At 40.0% G+C, this 14,338-nt stretch overlaps 1 protein-coding gene across 3 annotated transcripts in view; it reads right to left on the bottom strand.

Annotated features, from left to right (window-relative positions):
- Positions 1 to 14,338, bottom strand: part of fbxl17 (F-box and leucine-rich repeat protein 17) — a 791,762-nt gene that overhangs the window by 760,964 nt on the left and 16,460 nt on the right. For all 3 annotated transcript variants that reach the window (XM_043710307.2, XM_043710291.2, XM_043710299.2), the window contains exons 3-4: positions 13,305 to 13,988; positions 4,539 to 4,661 (exon numbers count right to left, since the gene is read on the bottom strand). In XM_043710307.2, the coding sequence (XP_043566242.2) occupies positions 4,539 to 4,661; positions 13,305 to 13,958 (777 nt within the window). In that variant the 5' untranslated portion in view covers positions 13,959 to 13,988. The remainder of the gene's footprint in view (positions 1 to 4,538; positions 4,662 to 13,304; positions 13,989 to 14,338) is intronic.

Genomic DNA, 14,338 nt, shown 5'->3' with positions numbered 1-14,338 from the left:
CAAGTGTCAAAATCTAGGACTTGGACTGAAGAGAGAAACACATAAATAAAAGAGCACAGCATTCAATCCCTCAAGCCTCTTCAGTCATTCACTTAAAGCATAACTAACGTACACCTAAACATCACTTATCCACCTTGGTTCCAGAAGTCTTGATATATGTATGTAACAAAAAGTCATTAATATCAGTTTTGAAGTTTTCAATTAAATTAGCCTCAACTGTTTCTTGGGGAAAGGAAATTGCAACAGAAATATCAATCATTGGAGAAGCAATAAATAGATAATCCAAATATATAAACTCAAATTCACCAAAGCTTTTGATTGAGGATTATTGCCATTTAGATTGTCAACAGGTTGTGTTGTACTTTTTCCTCTGAAGTTTCTCTCGAATATTTGCTCCTGCCGAATATTATGGAGATGATTTTTACACAGAGAGTGATGGGTGTGTGGAATATACTGCCAGCAGTGGTAGTAGAGTCAGATACATTGGGGACATTTAAGCGACACTTGGATCGGCACATGGATGACAGTAAGTGAAGGGTATGTAGATTCGTTTGAACTTAGAGTACGATTAAAGATCTACATAACATCAAGGGCCAAAGGGCCTGGACTGTGCTGTATAGGTCTATGTTCTATCACCATTTCCTAAAACAACTTAGTGAAATGGTTGGAATGGGGGCAGCCATACGGATATCATTGAATAGGAGTTCCCTGACTGGAGTTGTTAACTTGGTCTAATCAGGGAGTCCTGGCTGACAGATATAAACAGGAGTGTCAGGGGTTCTGTTCACTCTAGGAACCGATTCTGAGCTAGCTGGGTCAAATTTCATGGATAAATAAAGGGCAACGTGATGACGGGATACTGGCCTTCTTGGAGTTATTGCACTAGATTCTTAACCTGCTTTTGTATGGTCAAAGTATTGTTACTCATCAAAGTTCACATTTAGAAAACCAGGGTAGGTAATCAGTCCCAGATACTTCAGATTTTGATTCCATCATTGCCTGAAGTTTTCTCCAATTCAACGTTTGCTTATAACGATGCTCAGTTCTCAATCTTTGACTTGCAAAATCTAATTGTCCTCTGCTACCGATGTTAAATAACAGATACTAAATGCAGGTTATACAGAGTCCAAGAAGCATGCTTCTCTGATCACTTTTATTGCAACTCAGTCACTGTTAAATCACTAATTACTTGTTTCCCATATACACACCCAATCACCCTTAATTTAGCATATAACCACCATTTGATCCTAGTTCTACTTGGCCTCAGTCATCCTTACCAGAATCTGCTAGATAATAAGGGAAAAGTCATTGATTAAACAGCTGAATATGGTTGAGCCTTGAACCTAGTTTATAGTTTTCCGATAAACATTTCCAATCAAATAACTAAATCACAGGCAGGAACAAATAAAAAAACCTAATGTAGTTATATTAGCCTTGTCCACAAATTATTGTGTACCAGATCAACTGCTGCTAAGGTGAAAAATTTGTGAAAGAAAAAAGCACTCAATTTCAAAAAACCGGCTCCAAACTGTTCAAAATAACTTTTCAATTATAAAATTGCAAAGCATGAATACAGAGAAAAGCCATGGAGTATTTTCCATTCAACAGCAGAGACCACAAATTACTACATTTTTAGCCATGATGAAACTAACCACTTTTGAAAAGAAACAGACCAGAATCCTGTTTGTGGAAACATTTTGTCACTACCCATCTGGAGATACTAAATAGAGCTCAAGACATTTAGCCTCCATCATCCTTAATTCATAATTTGTCACAAGTTTCTCACAGCCTTTTTGCAGAAATATCATTCAAACCTGAGATTATCTTTATGTTTTGTCTTTCAGCCTATCTGGGGATCCATTTCATCCAAAAGTCTCGAATTTTGGCTTGGTTATCTCTTATTTGGCAACACATGTTTCTCAAGACTTTGTTTGAATGTTCTACAGTTTAATTATTCAGAAAATTATTTTGAAGTTCTTTTCATCTTCAGTTTGAATTTTATTTATATTTTGTCTGTACAGTAATTGATAAAAATGCCCAAGACAAGCTAAGGAGAACATTTTTACCCAGCAAGTTATCTGAAATGCACTACATGAAAAGGATGAAACAGAAGTAACATTTAATAGGGAACTGGATGAATACTTGAAGAGAAGAAATTTACAAGGAAATAAAATAAACTGGATAGCTCTTTCAAATACATGATTATCCAAATAGTTTTGTGCTATGTTGGCAGTATCTATTAAATTGGAGTATTGGCATATCTCATATTGACTTGGAGTGATTGAATATTATTAACCTTTTGTAAATTGAGATATTCTTTCAACTGTACAGATAAATAGCAATTATAAAGTTAACTTTTGAACTGAAACTGACCATTACAACACATTTAAAAATGAAATAAATATCTGCTTCACAGAGAAGCCAATCTGAGATCACTGATATTATTGATACACAGGATAAAATATCTGCATAAACATTAATTCTAATTAGGAGTGGAAAATGAAGGACCAATGCAGAATGATGCATAATCAATGTCAAATCAGTGATTTTGTTTGGTGGACTAACAATTATAGTCAAGAGATAAGTGATGACTAAAGGTAACAGAGTAGGGAGTTATTTCGAACACAGTAGTTTAACGGAAAAGTCATTGGTGACAAAAATCACTCAACAGCTATTAATAAGGAAAAACCAAAAGAATTGTGGATGCCAGAAATCAGAAACAAAACAAAGTGCTGGAAAAGCTCAGCAGGTCTGGCAGCATTTGAGGAGCAAAAGCAGAGTTAACATTTTGGGTCCAGTAACCCATCAAAGGACTCTTTGAAGGGTCACTTGACCTGAAACATTAATTCTGCTTTCTCACAACAAATGCTGCTCAGACCTGCTGAGTTTTTCCAGCAACTATTAGCGAGGTTTGGGTTAATAGTTTCTCCCTTTTTAAAAAACAATACTTTGGATGTTATCGTATGCAGATGGTTACTTGGCAAAGAAGGAAAGAAAAAGATGCAACTATTCTAAATTTGAAGGTTTGTTCAATCAAATTTTAATGCTGAGGTCAAAACTGCCACATTTCCACAACTGGCTTTACATGAAATGTGTCATTAAATATATAGAACTATTCTGGCGACAAACTAAGCTTTCCATAGGATACACAGGAGCAACTTACCATGACTTCTTCAACAACATCTTATAAATCCATGGCATGGCCTTCATCTCGAAGGACAGGACAGCAATGCACAAAAAAAAAATCATCACTTCCCAATCTCACACCATCCTGACATGGATTATATCACCATTTCTTCACTGCCTTTTGTTCAAAATTCTGCAATTCCCTACCTAATAGCACTGCAGGACTGCCTATATAATATGAGCTCTAGCAGTTCCAGAAAGCACCTCACCAGCACCTTAATAAATGTTGGCCTTGGCAAAAATACAGACAACCCTCAAACCTTTAAAAAGCTGATAAGATCCACAGCAAAACAGAAATTTGACGACCTACTCTTTGAAATGAAGAAAGTTTTATTGGGTTGACCAACCCGACTGGACAATAATAGAACACTTAAACAAAAATATTGAAACTTTACATAATCCCAGGATTATTGAAAAGATTATGTTAAAGTGACCTTCAAGCTGGTTTGTAAATACCTGGCAGACATGTAGCACATTGAAGGGCGAGTTGACTTATGAGGAAAGGTTGGGCAAGGGAGACTTACATCTGCTGGAGTTTTAAAGAGTAAAAAGCAACTTTTGAAAGATATAAGACTTGAGCGGCCTTGGCAGGTTAGTGTGCAGTCTAGATTAGTGTGGTGCTGGAAAAGCACAGCAGTTCAGGCAGCATCCGAGGAGGTGTAAAATCGACGTTTTGGGCAAAAGCCCTTCATCAGGAATACAGGCAGAGAGCCTGAAGGGTGGAGAGATAAATGAGAGGAGGGTGGGGGTGGGGAGAAAGTAGCATAGAGTACAATGGTGAGTGGAGGAGGAGATGAAGGTGATAGGTGTGGGGGGGGGGGGGTGGAGTGGATAGGTGGAAAAGAAGTGGAGTGTGGAAGGTAAGTTTCTCTTATAAGAGAATATTAAATTAGAGGTTGTTGCAAATTAGAGGTTGTTTCAAATAAGGAATCACATGATTAAGACAGGGCTAAGGAAACCGTTCCTTTAAATGGAACTCTCTTCCTGAAAAGGTGGTGGAAACAGAATTCTTCCAGAGATAGAAACATTCTTGCAAGAGGGTGAAATGTTATCAGGGGTAGGAGGCAAGGTAGAATAAATAGGTCAGACATGATCTAAATGAAGGTAGCTGAAGTGGAGAAGTGACCTACCTTCATTTTCCATTTCCCCATATGACACAATTTATTACAAAATATCAGAATAGACTGTATATTTTGAGCACTGCAAGTTATTTAACTATTCCCTTCTTCTCTCAAAATATATATTTACCTATCCATGCAACCTGTGAAAGAGATTTAAAATAGTAATAATACTGTAATGCTCTTTCAGAATTTATCTTTCCAAATTATACCATAAGACAGTGCAATCCATACCTGTTGTCGACCACTGAGATCCAACTGTTTCCAAAATTGAAAATCTAAACCAAGGTCACGCCAGTATTTGCAAACCAAAGATGCTGAAAGACATCGTTCCTTTAAAGTTAAATGAGCAAAGACCTGAAATGGAAAGATTTACTAATTACAAACTATATAAACCAACACTTTGCAATCAATCATTTTGCTGCATGCGGTGTATCAAATGTGTTAACTAATCTCTGCAGGATAATTAATATTTTCTGATAGCAAGGAAGCTAACATCAGTGCTGCTACATTCTCAATTGCTCAACAATACTGAGAATAAAAATGAAAATTAAAACATACAGAAGAACAGAAATGAAGCAGAGAAAGCATCAGGAGAAGAGCAACAATCCTCCAAGCAAAACAGACAGGAGGAAGACAATGGCTTTGGGGGGATTTTAAAACCCAGTGTGGGAATTTTTACATCAAGAACTTGCTCAATCAGGAACCAACATAAGTCAGTAAATGCAGGGGTCATACGTGAATGGGACCTACTGCAAATTAAGACACAAGCAGCAGGGCTTTGAATCGTCTCAAATTAAAATGAAATAAATTATAGGAGCAAGATGACCAAGAAGGCAACTGCATAACAATTCACAACTGCAGGTGTAAACTTGTACTTCAAGAAATGTTGAAATAAACACTAAAACAGGAACAGGCACAGAGGAACCCAATAGGACAGGTCAGAAGCCACCAGCAAAGGGAAAAGACTATCATAATTTTCAGTTTTAAACAACAGACGAACTCGATGGCTGGAAGGTACCAAGAACCAATTGAGTCATAGAGATGTATAGCATGAAAACGGACCGTTCAGTCCAAATCGTCCATGCCAACCAGATATCCTAAATTAATCAAGTACCATTTGCCAGCATTTGGCCCATCCCTTTCTAATTCCTTCCTATTCAACTACTTATCCAGATGCCTTTTACATGCTGCAATTGTACCTGCCCCTACCACCTCCCCTGGCAGCTCATTCCATAAACACACCACCCGCTGCATGAAAATGTTGCCCTTCAGGCCCTTTTTAAATCTTTTCCATCTCACCTTAAACATATGCCCTCTAGCTTTGGACTCCCCTAACAAAAGATTTTGAATTAAATTATTAAATGCATACTGATGAAGTTACAATTCAGAGCGAAAACATACCTGAAGAGAAACTATTATGGTGAACAGAATCTCAACTACACCCAGTGGGCAGCTTATGATATGACAACATGAAAAGATTAAAAAATACCACTTTAATTCTAAACACAGAGGGAATCACAAGAAAAAGCAACATAAAACTCTGGCAAAAAAAAAAGGCATAAACTAAGATTTTAAAAACAGAAAGTGTAAAATGAGGTAAGTACAAGTCAATCTATTTATAGAACCCCTACAGTGTAGAGAAAGGCCATTTGGCCCAAAAGGTCCACACCCGACTCTCTGAAGAGCATCCCACCCCGACTCACCCCACTCCTCCCTTCCCACCCCGACTCACCCCACTCCTCCCTTCCCACCCACCCCGCCCCCTCCCCCCAACCTATCCCTGCAACCCCGTATTTCCTGTGGCTAGCTGCATATCCCTGGACACTATGGGCAATTTAGCATGACTAATTCACGTAACCAGCACATCTTTGGACTGTGGGAGGAAACCGACACAGATACAGGGAGAATGTGCAAATTCGACATGGATAATCACCCGAAGATGGAACTGAACCAGGTCCCTGGTGCTGAGAGGCAGCAGTGCTATAAATAAATTCAATACCTTCAAAAATTGCAGACCAAATTAAATCAGCTTATGAGAATGGAGGACAGGCAAATACATAAGAGTTATTTTTCTAATCAGACAATTATCTAAAATAATTACTTCAATATGATTTACTACTAAACAGCACATGTTATAGGAATTTTGAAAGCTTAATAGAGTCAACTTGAATGTAGATTTTTGTTTTGAAGTCCAGATTTCTGCATTGGATAATAACCTAAATTGCTCCTGCACCAGCACATTCAAGAAGCTTCTCTTTTAATATTAACTCAAGAAAAAGCATACATACTATACAAAAACACCTCCAGATAAGTCTAGAAATAGTTCAGTTCTCCTGTTCTTCATTGATGCCAAATTATAGCCAGTTCTATCTAACTATACCAAAGATTTTCCACTCTCTCCACATTATTTAAGATGGGACTTAAGTAATAATTCAGAACTTCTTTATTAAGTACACAGCTCTATATACCAGGACAGAAAATGAACTCCTTTGCCCTGTTATAATGTATTACCTTGTGTTTAATAATACATCTTCATTCTTGTTGAAGCAATAAGTAAAACAGCATTTCCAATAGGATTGTCTGTTGAAATTACTGATCACAAACATATCAACACAACACTCCTCAGAATGGTATTCATGTCACAGATGTTAAGTTTTGCCACTCTTACCAACCTTGTTGTAATTAAGGACATGAAACTTGACCTACTTGCTCTTATGCCAGCTGAACATGAACAAGCTTAATATCTCTGTTTCCTCATTGCACCTCAAAGTGCACATTTCAATAAAATCAATAAAGCAATAGATTTTCATGCAGAAAACACCCACTTAATAATGAACACCAAATTCTGGAATTGCAGACAACAAACTTTCAAACAGATTTCACGTTTCACAGTATTCAATTTCTACGACCGGGAGATCACAAAGCATTATAACCTAGTCAGTCTGACTTACTGCTTCAACAAGTCTGCAGACCAGCACTGATACATAGTGGCTTGCATGTATCATTGAGCGGAGTCAACAAGTCCTGCATTTGGATTGAAACCCAGGACCTTTCAGTTCACAGGAAGCAGGCTCCCAACTGTGCCTGTCATTAAAGAGGTTAATACTCTTTTTCTCTCCAATGCTACTTGACCAACAAAGCATCTCCAGCATTGTCTATTTTTATTTCAAATTTAACAAACTTGACTGACTTTTTTTTATCAGTCTCACGTAGTTCATGTGATATACATGGACTTCTAAAAGGTTTCCAGCAGACTTGAAGTTAAGGTAATAAAGGGACATTGGCTGAGTGATAGTAAACAAAGTGGCAGTGAACAGTATCTTTTCAGACTGAAGGAAGACGCACAGTGTACAATATACAACTTGACATAGGTCAAGTGTTAGGAGTACTGTTTTTTCTGATAATGTTAATGATCTGGAATTGGGTACTAAAGAACAATGAAAACATTTTCAGGCGACACAAAACTGACAAACTGAAATGAGGAAATGTTTCAACTTGAAGAGGGCATAAACATACACAGACACATATTTTGGTAAGATCACCGAAAAAGGTATTCAATCTAAAGGGTTTCATGGTGTAGAAACAAAGACACATAGAAGTACAATGAATACAAATCATTGAAGCAGCAGGTCAATTTGAAAAAGCCATCAAAAAGGCAGAAAGTCCAAGTTGGTGAAACTTTATAAAACACTGTTTTGGCCTCAACTGAAGAACTGTGATCAATTTTGGATATTAAACTTCAGAAAGAACATTAAAGCATTTGAGTGTATGCATAAAAGATTTACAAGAATGGTTTCAGGGATGAATGACTTCAAATAAATGGGCAATTTGGAGAAGATGTAGCAGAGGAAGCATTCGGAGGAGATTTGACACAAAGGGTTTAAGCATAGTGGATAGCAAGAAATTGTTTCAATTGGCAGCATGGTTAAAAGCCAATGAGGCTGATTTGAAGTTGATCAGCAAAAGAAGATAAAGACAAGGAAAACCTTTCACACAATGGGTTGCTACAATCTGGATATGCACTGCCTAAAACAATGGTGGAGGAAGTTTCAACTGTAACTTTCCAAGCACCTTAGAGAAATAACCAGGCCTCCTGGTAGAAGACAGAAGAGTTGAGCTACCTAATTGTTCTTGCAAGGTGCTGGCATGGATTTGACAGGATAAACCTCCTGCACTGGATTCAAAGACTCTAAAAAGCAAATGCTTTTTGACCACCTTACTATTAAATTATATAAAAACCACTATACTTAGGCTACATAAAGCTGAGATGTGTTAGACTGAAAGGTCTGCTTCCATGTTGCATGACTCTGTATGTCTATATTTGGATTATTATTACAGTTTCAGTTCGTTCCTAATTAAAAACATTTCAGCTATGAGAAGAGTGGCTAAAATAATATATCAACTATCAGGGTTATTAATTGGGAGCAACATTAGAAGAGATGATTTGAAGATGCCGGTGTTGAACTGGGGTATACAAAGTTAAAAATCACACAACACCAGGTTATAGTCCAACAGGTTCAATTGGGAGCACACTCGCTTTCGGAGTACTGCTACTTCATCAGCTGGTTGTGGAGAACACAATTGTAAGTCACAGAATTTATAGCAAAAGGTTATAGTGTGATGTAACTGAATTTATACATTGAAAAATACCTTGATTGTTTGTTGAGTCTTTCATCTGTTCGAGTACCATGATAGTTTCACTTCTTCCATGTGTAAATCACACAACCTTTTTTTAAAAGTTGCATTCTCAGGTTAACTGTAACAATTGGTGTTAGTTAGACAATATGTTGAAGGTGTTAGCCAGCCCTCTGTGTTATCTGTCTGTGCCATAATGTTTAGACTGATTCTAATCTAAAAAGTGAGATAACTGAGTCTTACATGAATTCATGCAGTTTTTGAGCAAAGTACAGTGTAACTCTGAAAGTACAAATTCACCCCACAAACGTGTGTGTGTGTCTGTCTGGGTTGGGGGGTTGTGAGTGTGAGAGAGGGTGTATATGTGTGTGTGTGTGAGTGTCAAGAGTCTTAAGTCTGTGAGGGAGTGCATGTGTGTGTGTGGGAGTGTGTGTGTCTGGGGTGGGGGGGGCTGTGAGTGTCTGTGAGAGAGAGTGCATGTGTGTGTGCGAGAGTGTAGAGTGGTCTAAGTCTCTGAGAGGATGATTGTGAGAGTGTGGGAGTGTGTGTGTCTGTAAGGGTGTGTGTCTGTGTATATGTATGAGTATAAGAGTGTGTGTGTGTGTGTGTGTGTGTGTGTGTGTGTGTGTGTATAGTGCAATGGTGGTCACCTGTAGTGAGACATGAACCCAAGGTCCCGGTTGAGGCCCTCCCTATGGGTACGGAACTTAGCTATCAGCCTCTGTTCGGCCACTTTTCGCTTCTGCCTATCCTGAAGTCCGCCTTGGAGGATGGTCACCCGAAGGTCCGAGATCAAATGTCCTGGACCGCTGAAGTGTTCCCCAATTAGGAGAGAACATTCCTGCCTGTTGGTTGTTGTGCAGTGCCCATTCGTCCTTTGCTGTAGCCTTTGTTCGGTTTCCCCAATGTACCATGCCTCAGGGCATCCTTGCCTGCAACGTGTAAGATAGACAACGTTGGCTGAGTCACATGAGTACCTGCCATATACAAGGTGGAAGATGCCCCCACACGTAATGGTGGTATCCATGTACACACTCTGACACGTCTCGCAGTGCCTACCGTGACAGGGTTGTATGGAGTTGTCCTGAAAGCTGGGCAGTTTGCGATGAACAATGATCTGTTTGAGGTTTGGTGGCTGTTTAAAGGCAAGCAGTGGAGGTGTGGGGAGGATCTTGGCGAGGTGCTCATCCTCATTGATAATATGTTGCAGGTCACGAAGAACATGGCGTAGTTTTTCGGCTCCTGGGAAGTACTGAACAAAGAAGGATACCCTATCGGTTGTAGCACGTGTCTGTCTCCTGAGGAGGTCATTATGGTTCCTTGCTGTGGCATGTTGGAACTGGCAGTCGATGAGTCGAGCTCAACTCATCGACTGCCAGTTCCAACATGCCACAGCAAGGAACCATAATAACCTCCTCAGGAGACAGACACGTGCTGCAACCGACAGAGTACCCTTCTTTGTTCAGTACTTCCCAGGAGCCGAAAAACTACGCCATGTTCTTGGTGACATGCAACATATTATCAATGAGGATGAGCACCTCACCAAGACCTTCCCCACACCTCCACTGCTTGCCTTTAAACAACCGCCAAACCTCAAACAGATCATTGTTCGTAGCAAGCTGCCCAGCTTTCAGGACAACTCGATATAACTCTGTCACGGTAGGCGCTGCAAGACGTGTTCGAGTGTGAATATGGATACCACCATTACACGTGAGGACACCTCTCACCATGTACGTGGCAGATATCGTGACTCAGCCAACGTTGTCGATCTTATACGTTGCAGGCAAGGATGCCCTGAGGCATGGTACATTGGGGAAACCGAGCAAAAGCTACGGCAACGGATGAATGGGCACTGCACAACAATCAACAGACAGGAGTTTCCCTCCCAGTTGGGGAATACTTCAGCGGTCCAGGACATTCGACCTTGGACCTTTGGGTGACCATCCTCCAAGGCAGACTTTGGGACAGACAGCCAGCTACAAAAGGTGGCCGAGCAGAGGCTGATAGCTAAGTTCCGCACCCATAGGGAGGGCCTCAACCGGGACCTTGGGTTCATGTCAAACTACAGGTGATTATCATTGCACTATACACACACAGACTCACTCTCTCACACACACACACGCACTCCTATACACACACACATACACAGACACACACACCCTTACAGACACACACACTCCCACACGCATCCTCTCAGACACTTACACCACTCTACACTCACGCACACACATATACACACACTCTCACACTCACAACCCCCCAACCCAGACACACACTCCCCCAGACACAAACATACACTCCTACAGAAACACACACTCACACATGCACCCCCTCACAGACTTAAGACACTCCACACACACACACACACACACACATACACATACACGTTCGTGGGGTGAATTTGTACTTGCAGAGTTACATTGTACTTTGCTCAAAAACTGCATGAATTCATGTAAGACTCTGTTATCTCACTTTTTAGATTAGAATCAGTCTTAACATTATGGCACAGACAGAGCCATCCACCAATATCATTTATTGTATCCGTTGCTCCCGATGCAGTCTCCTCTACATTGGGGAGACTGGATGCCTCCTAGCAGAGCGCTTTAGGGAACATGGAGGTCCTGGGCCTCCTTCACCGCCGCTCCCTCACCACCAGACGCCTGGAGGAAGAATGCCTCATCTTCCGCCTTGGAACACTTCAACCCCAGGACATCAATGTGGACTTCAACAGTTTCCTCATTTCCCCTTCCCCCACCTCACCCTAGTTCCAAATTTCCAGCTCAGCACTGTCCCCATGACTTGTCCTACCTGCACATCTTCTTTTCCACCTATCCACTCCACCCTCCTCCCTATCACCTTCATCCCCTCCCCCACTCACCTATTGTACTCTATGCTACTTTCTCCCCACCCCCACCCTCCTCTAGCTTATCTCTCCACCCTTCAGGCTCTCTGCCTTTATTCCTGATGAAGGGCTTTTGCCCAAAACGTCGATTTTACTGCTCCTCGGATGCTGCCTAAACTGCTGGGCTCTTCCAGCACCACTAATCCAGAATCTGGTTTCCAGCATCTGCAGTCATTGTTTATACCTTTAACATATTGTCCAGCTAACACCAATTGTTACAGTTAACCTGAGAATGCAACTTTTAAAAAAAGTTGTGTGATTTACACATGAAGGAAGTGAAACTATCATGGTATTTGAACAGATGAAAGACTCAACAAACAATCAAGGCATTTTTCAATGTATAAATTCAGTTACATCACACTGTAACTTTTGCTATAAATTCTGTGTCTTACAATTGTGTCCTGCACAACCACCTGATGAAGCAGCAGCACTCCGAAAGCTAGTGTGCTCCCAATTAAACCTGTTGGACTATAACCTGGTGTAGTCTATTTTTTAACTTAGAAGAGATGAAATTGTGATTTTTAAAATGATGTATTTAGAGGCAGTGTCATTAGGGAACTGTTTCAAAATGAAGAGAAATATTGAGAATGATTACATATTATACCATTTTGACAAACAGCTAAAGAATGTGATGCCTAACAACTCCAAAAGATCTACAAGAGAAAGATTTATTTTCACAACTAATTCAGTTGTTCTTAATTCAAAATAGACAATGTTTTATGTATAGGTAAGTAATCATTTCACTATTTGAGACCATCTCTGGCATTTAGCAGATTACACTAGTTTACAACATTTCGGCCTTTATGCTGTAAAGCTAAGTGTCTTATTAAGACTGCAAATGATAAAAAACAGTGGCACAGTTAGCACTGCTGCCTCACATCATCAGGGACCCAGGTTCAATTCCAGCCTTAGGTGACTGTCTGTGTGGAGTTTGCACATTCTCCCCTTGTCTGTGTGACTTTCCTTTGGGTTTTCTCCCACTGTCCAAAGAAGTGCAGGTTAGGAGGACTGGTCATACCAAATTTCCCATAGCGTCCAGGGATGTGGAGACTAGGTGGATTCGGCATGGCAGACTATGGGGATAGGTCTAGATGGTTTGCTCCTTGGTAGGTCAGTGCAGACTTGATGAGCCAAATGGTTTCTTCCTGCACTGTAGGAACTCTAATACATTTTATGTTATTATTCCGTTGGTGTAATATTGCAGGAATATCAATTATATTGAAGTTATGGCCCCAACTCCCAACACCAAAGCTGAAGCCACAGCACACCAAATATGAGCAAACCAGAAAAGGTTTAAATACTGAGTGAAAAGTGTGAAGAAATTTTTTTCTATAAAGATAGTTTTCAGTTTCTCTGAAACTTATGTATATTTTGGATATATTTAATTTGAATAAACTGATTATATCATGTTAGACAAAATTTAAAATCATAAATGCACTTTGCATAGTTAGAAGCCTCACCTTTAGAAGTATAGAGGAAGGAAGTTGATTTATATTCGGCGGTTCAGATTCCATTCTTAAGTCTTTAAAATTATCATGAGGGAGACGTTCATTGTCTTCAGGTCCCAAAGGGGACACTGGACATTGTAGCAGAGAAGAGCAGTCACCCATGTTCCCCTGAAGACCCACACTAGTGCATTCTGCTGTGGAAGCTGGCAAAGTACACACGGGTACTGGATGCTCTGCTACGTCATTATTTAAACTAGTGTCAGGAACGCCCTCCAATGCAGAACGAGGCAGTTTATGAGGTGTACACGTTTGCACTCCAGCACATTTACGTTTGCAAACTGGCATCTCCAAATAGTCCGAAGAGATTGTTCTAAACAGAGGTGGCCCAATCAGTTTGGTTGGAACACTCGAAAATAAACTCTTGCCTTGTTCTTCCCAGATAGCAAGTTCCTTGGGAGAAAGAAGAAACTTAGCACATTCCTCTGTCGTGGTCAGTGCAGCGTATCGTTCAGCTAGTTTGGATGCACTATCAAACTGATCCTCATCAAGAGAAGTATTGTGAACTATGAAGCACAACATACAAGGTCCGCGGAGAAAGCACTTCCTCTTAACTTTCCGTCTTCTCTTCTTCACACGCTTACCATTTTTTGAAAGAAAATGGCCCATATAGAAGACTCAAATTTCTCTATAATGTTTCTACAAAAGAAAAATAGGAAAAAGAACTAAAATTTCAGATACAGATAATGTTTACAACATATTCATCATTCACTATCCTTGAAACTTAAAATCACAAGATCTTATTTTAGGATATTCAGCAGAAAAGTAGATCATCTAACCCAAATAGTCTATGGCAGCTTTCATGTTCCCCTTGAAACTCTGCCCATACTTTCCTCACTAAATGCATCAGTATATACTTTTTTCCTGATGAGCCTCTCTGACCTCCCTTGGAATGTATCTATACTGTTCACTTTCACCACAGGAAGTAGTTAAGTGAAGGTAACTTGGCACATTCTAGTGTCAAGGATAGGGTGGGATACAGTTCTGCC

Source organism: Chiloscyllium plagiosum, unplaced genomic scaffold (genome assembly GCF_037043375.1).
Source record: "Chiloscyllium plagiosum isolate Xiang-an unplaced genomic scaffold, Cpla_swu_hap1 HiC_scaffold_2, whole genome shotgun sequence".
Classification (NCBI taxonomy): Eukaryota; Metazoa; Chordata; class Chondrichthyes; order Orectolobiformes; family Hemiscylliidae; genus Chiloscyllium; species Chiloscyllium plagiosum.
This window is presented reverse-complemented; position numbering and strand designations above follow the sequence as displayed.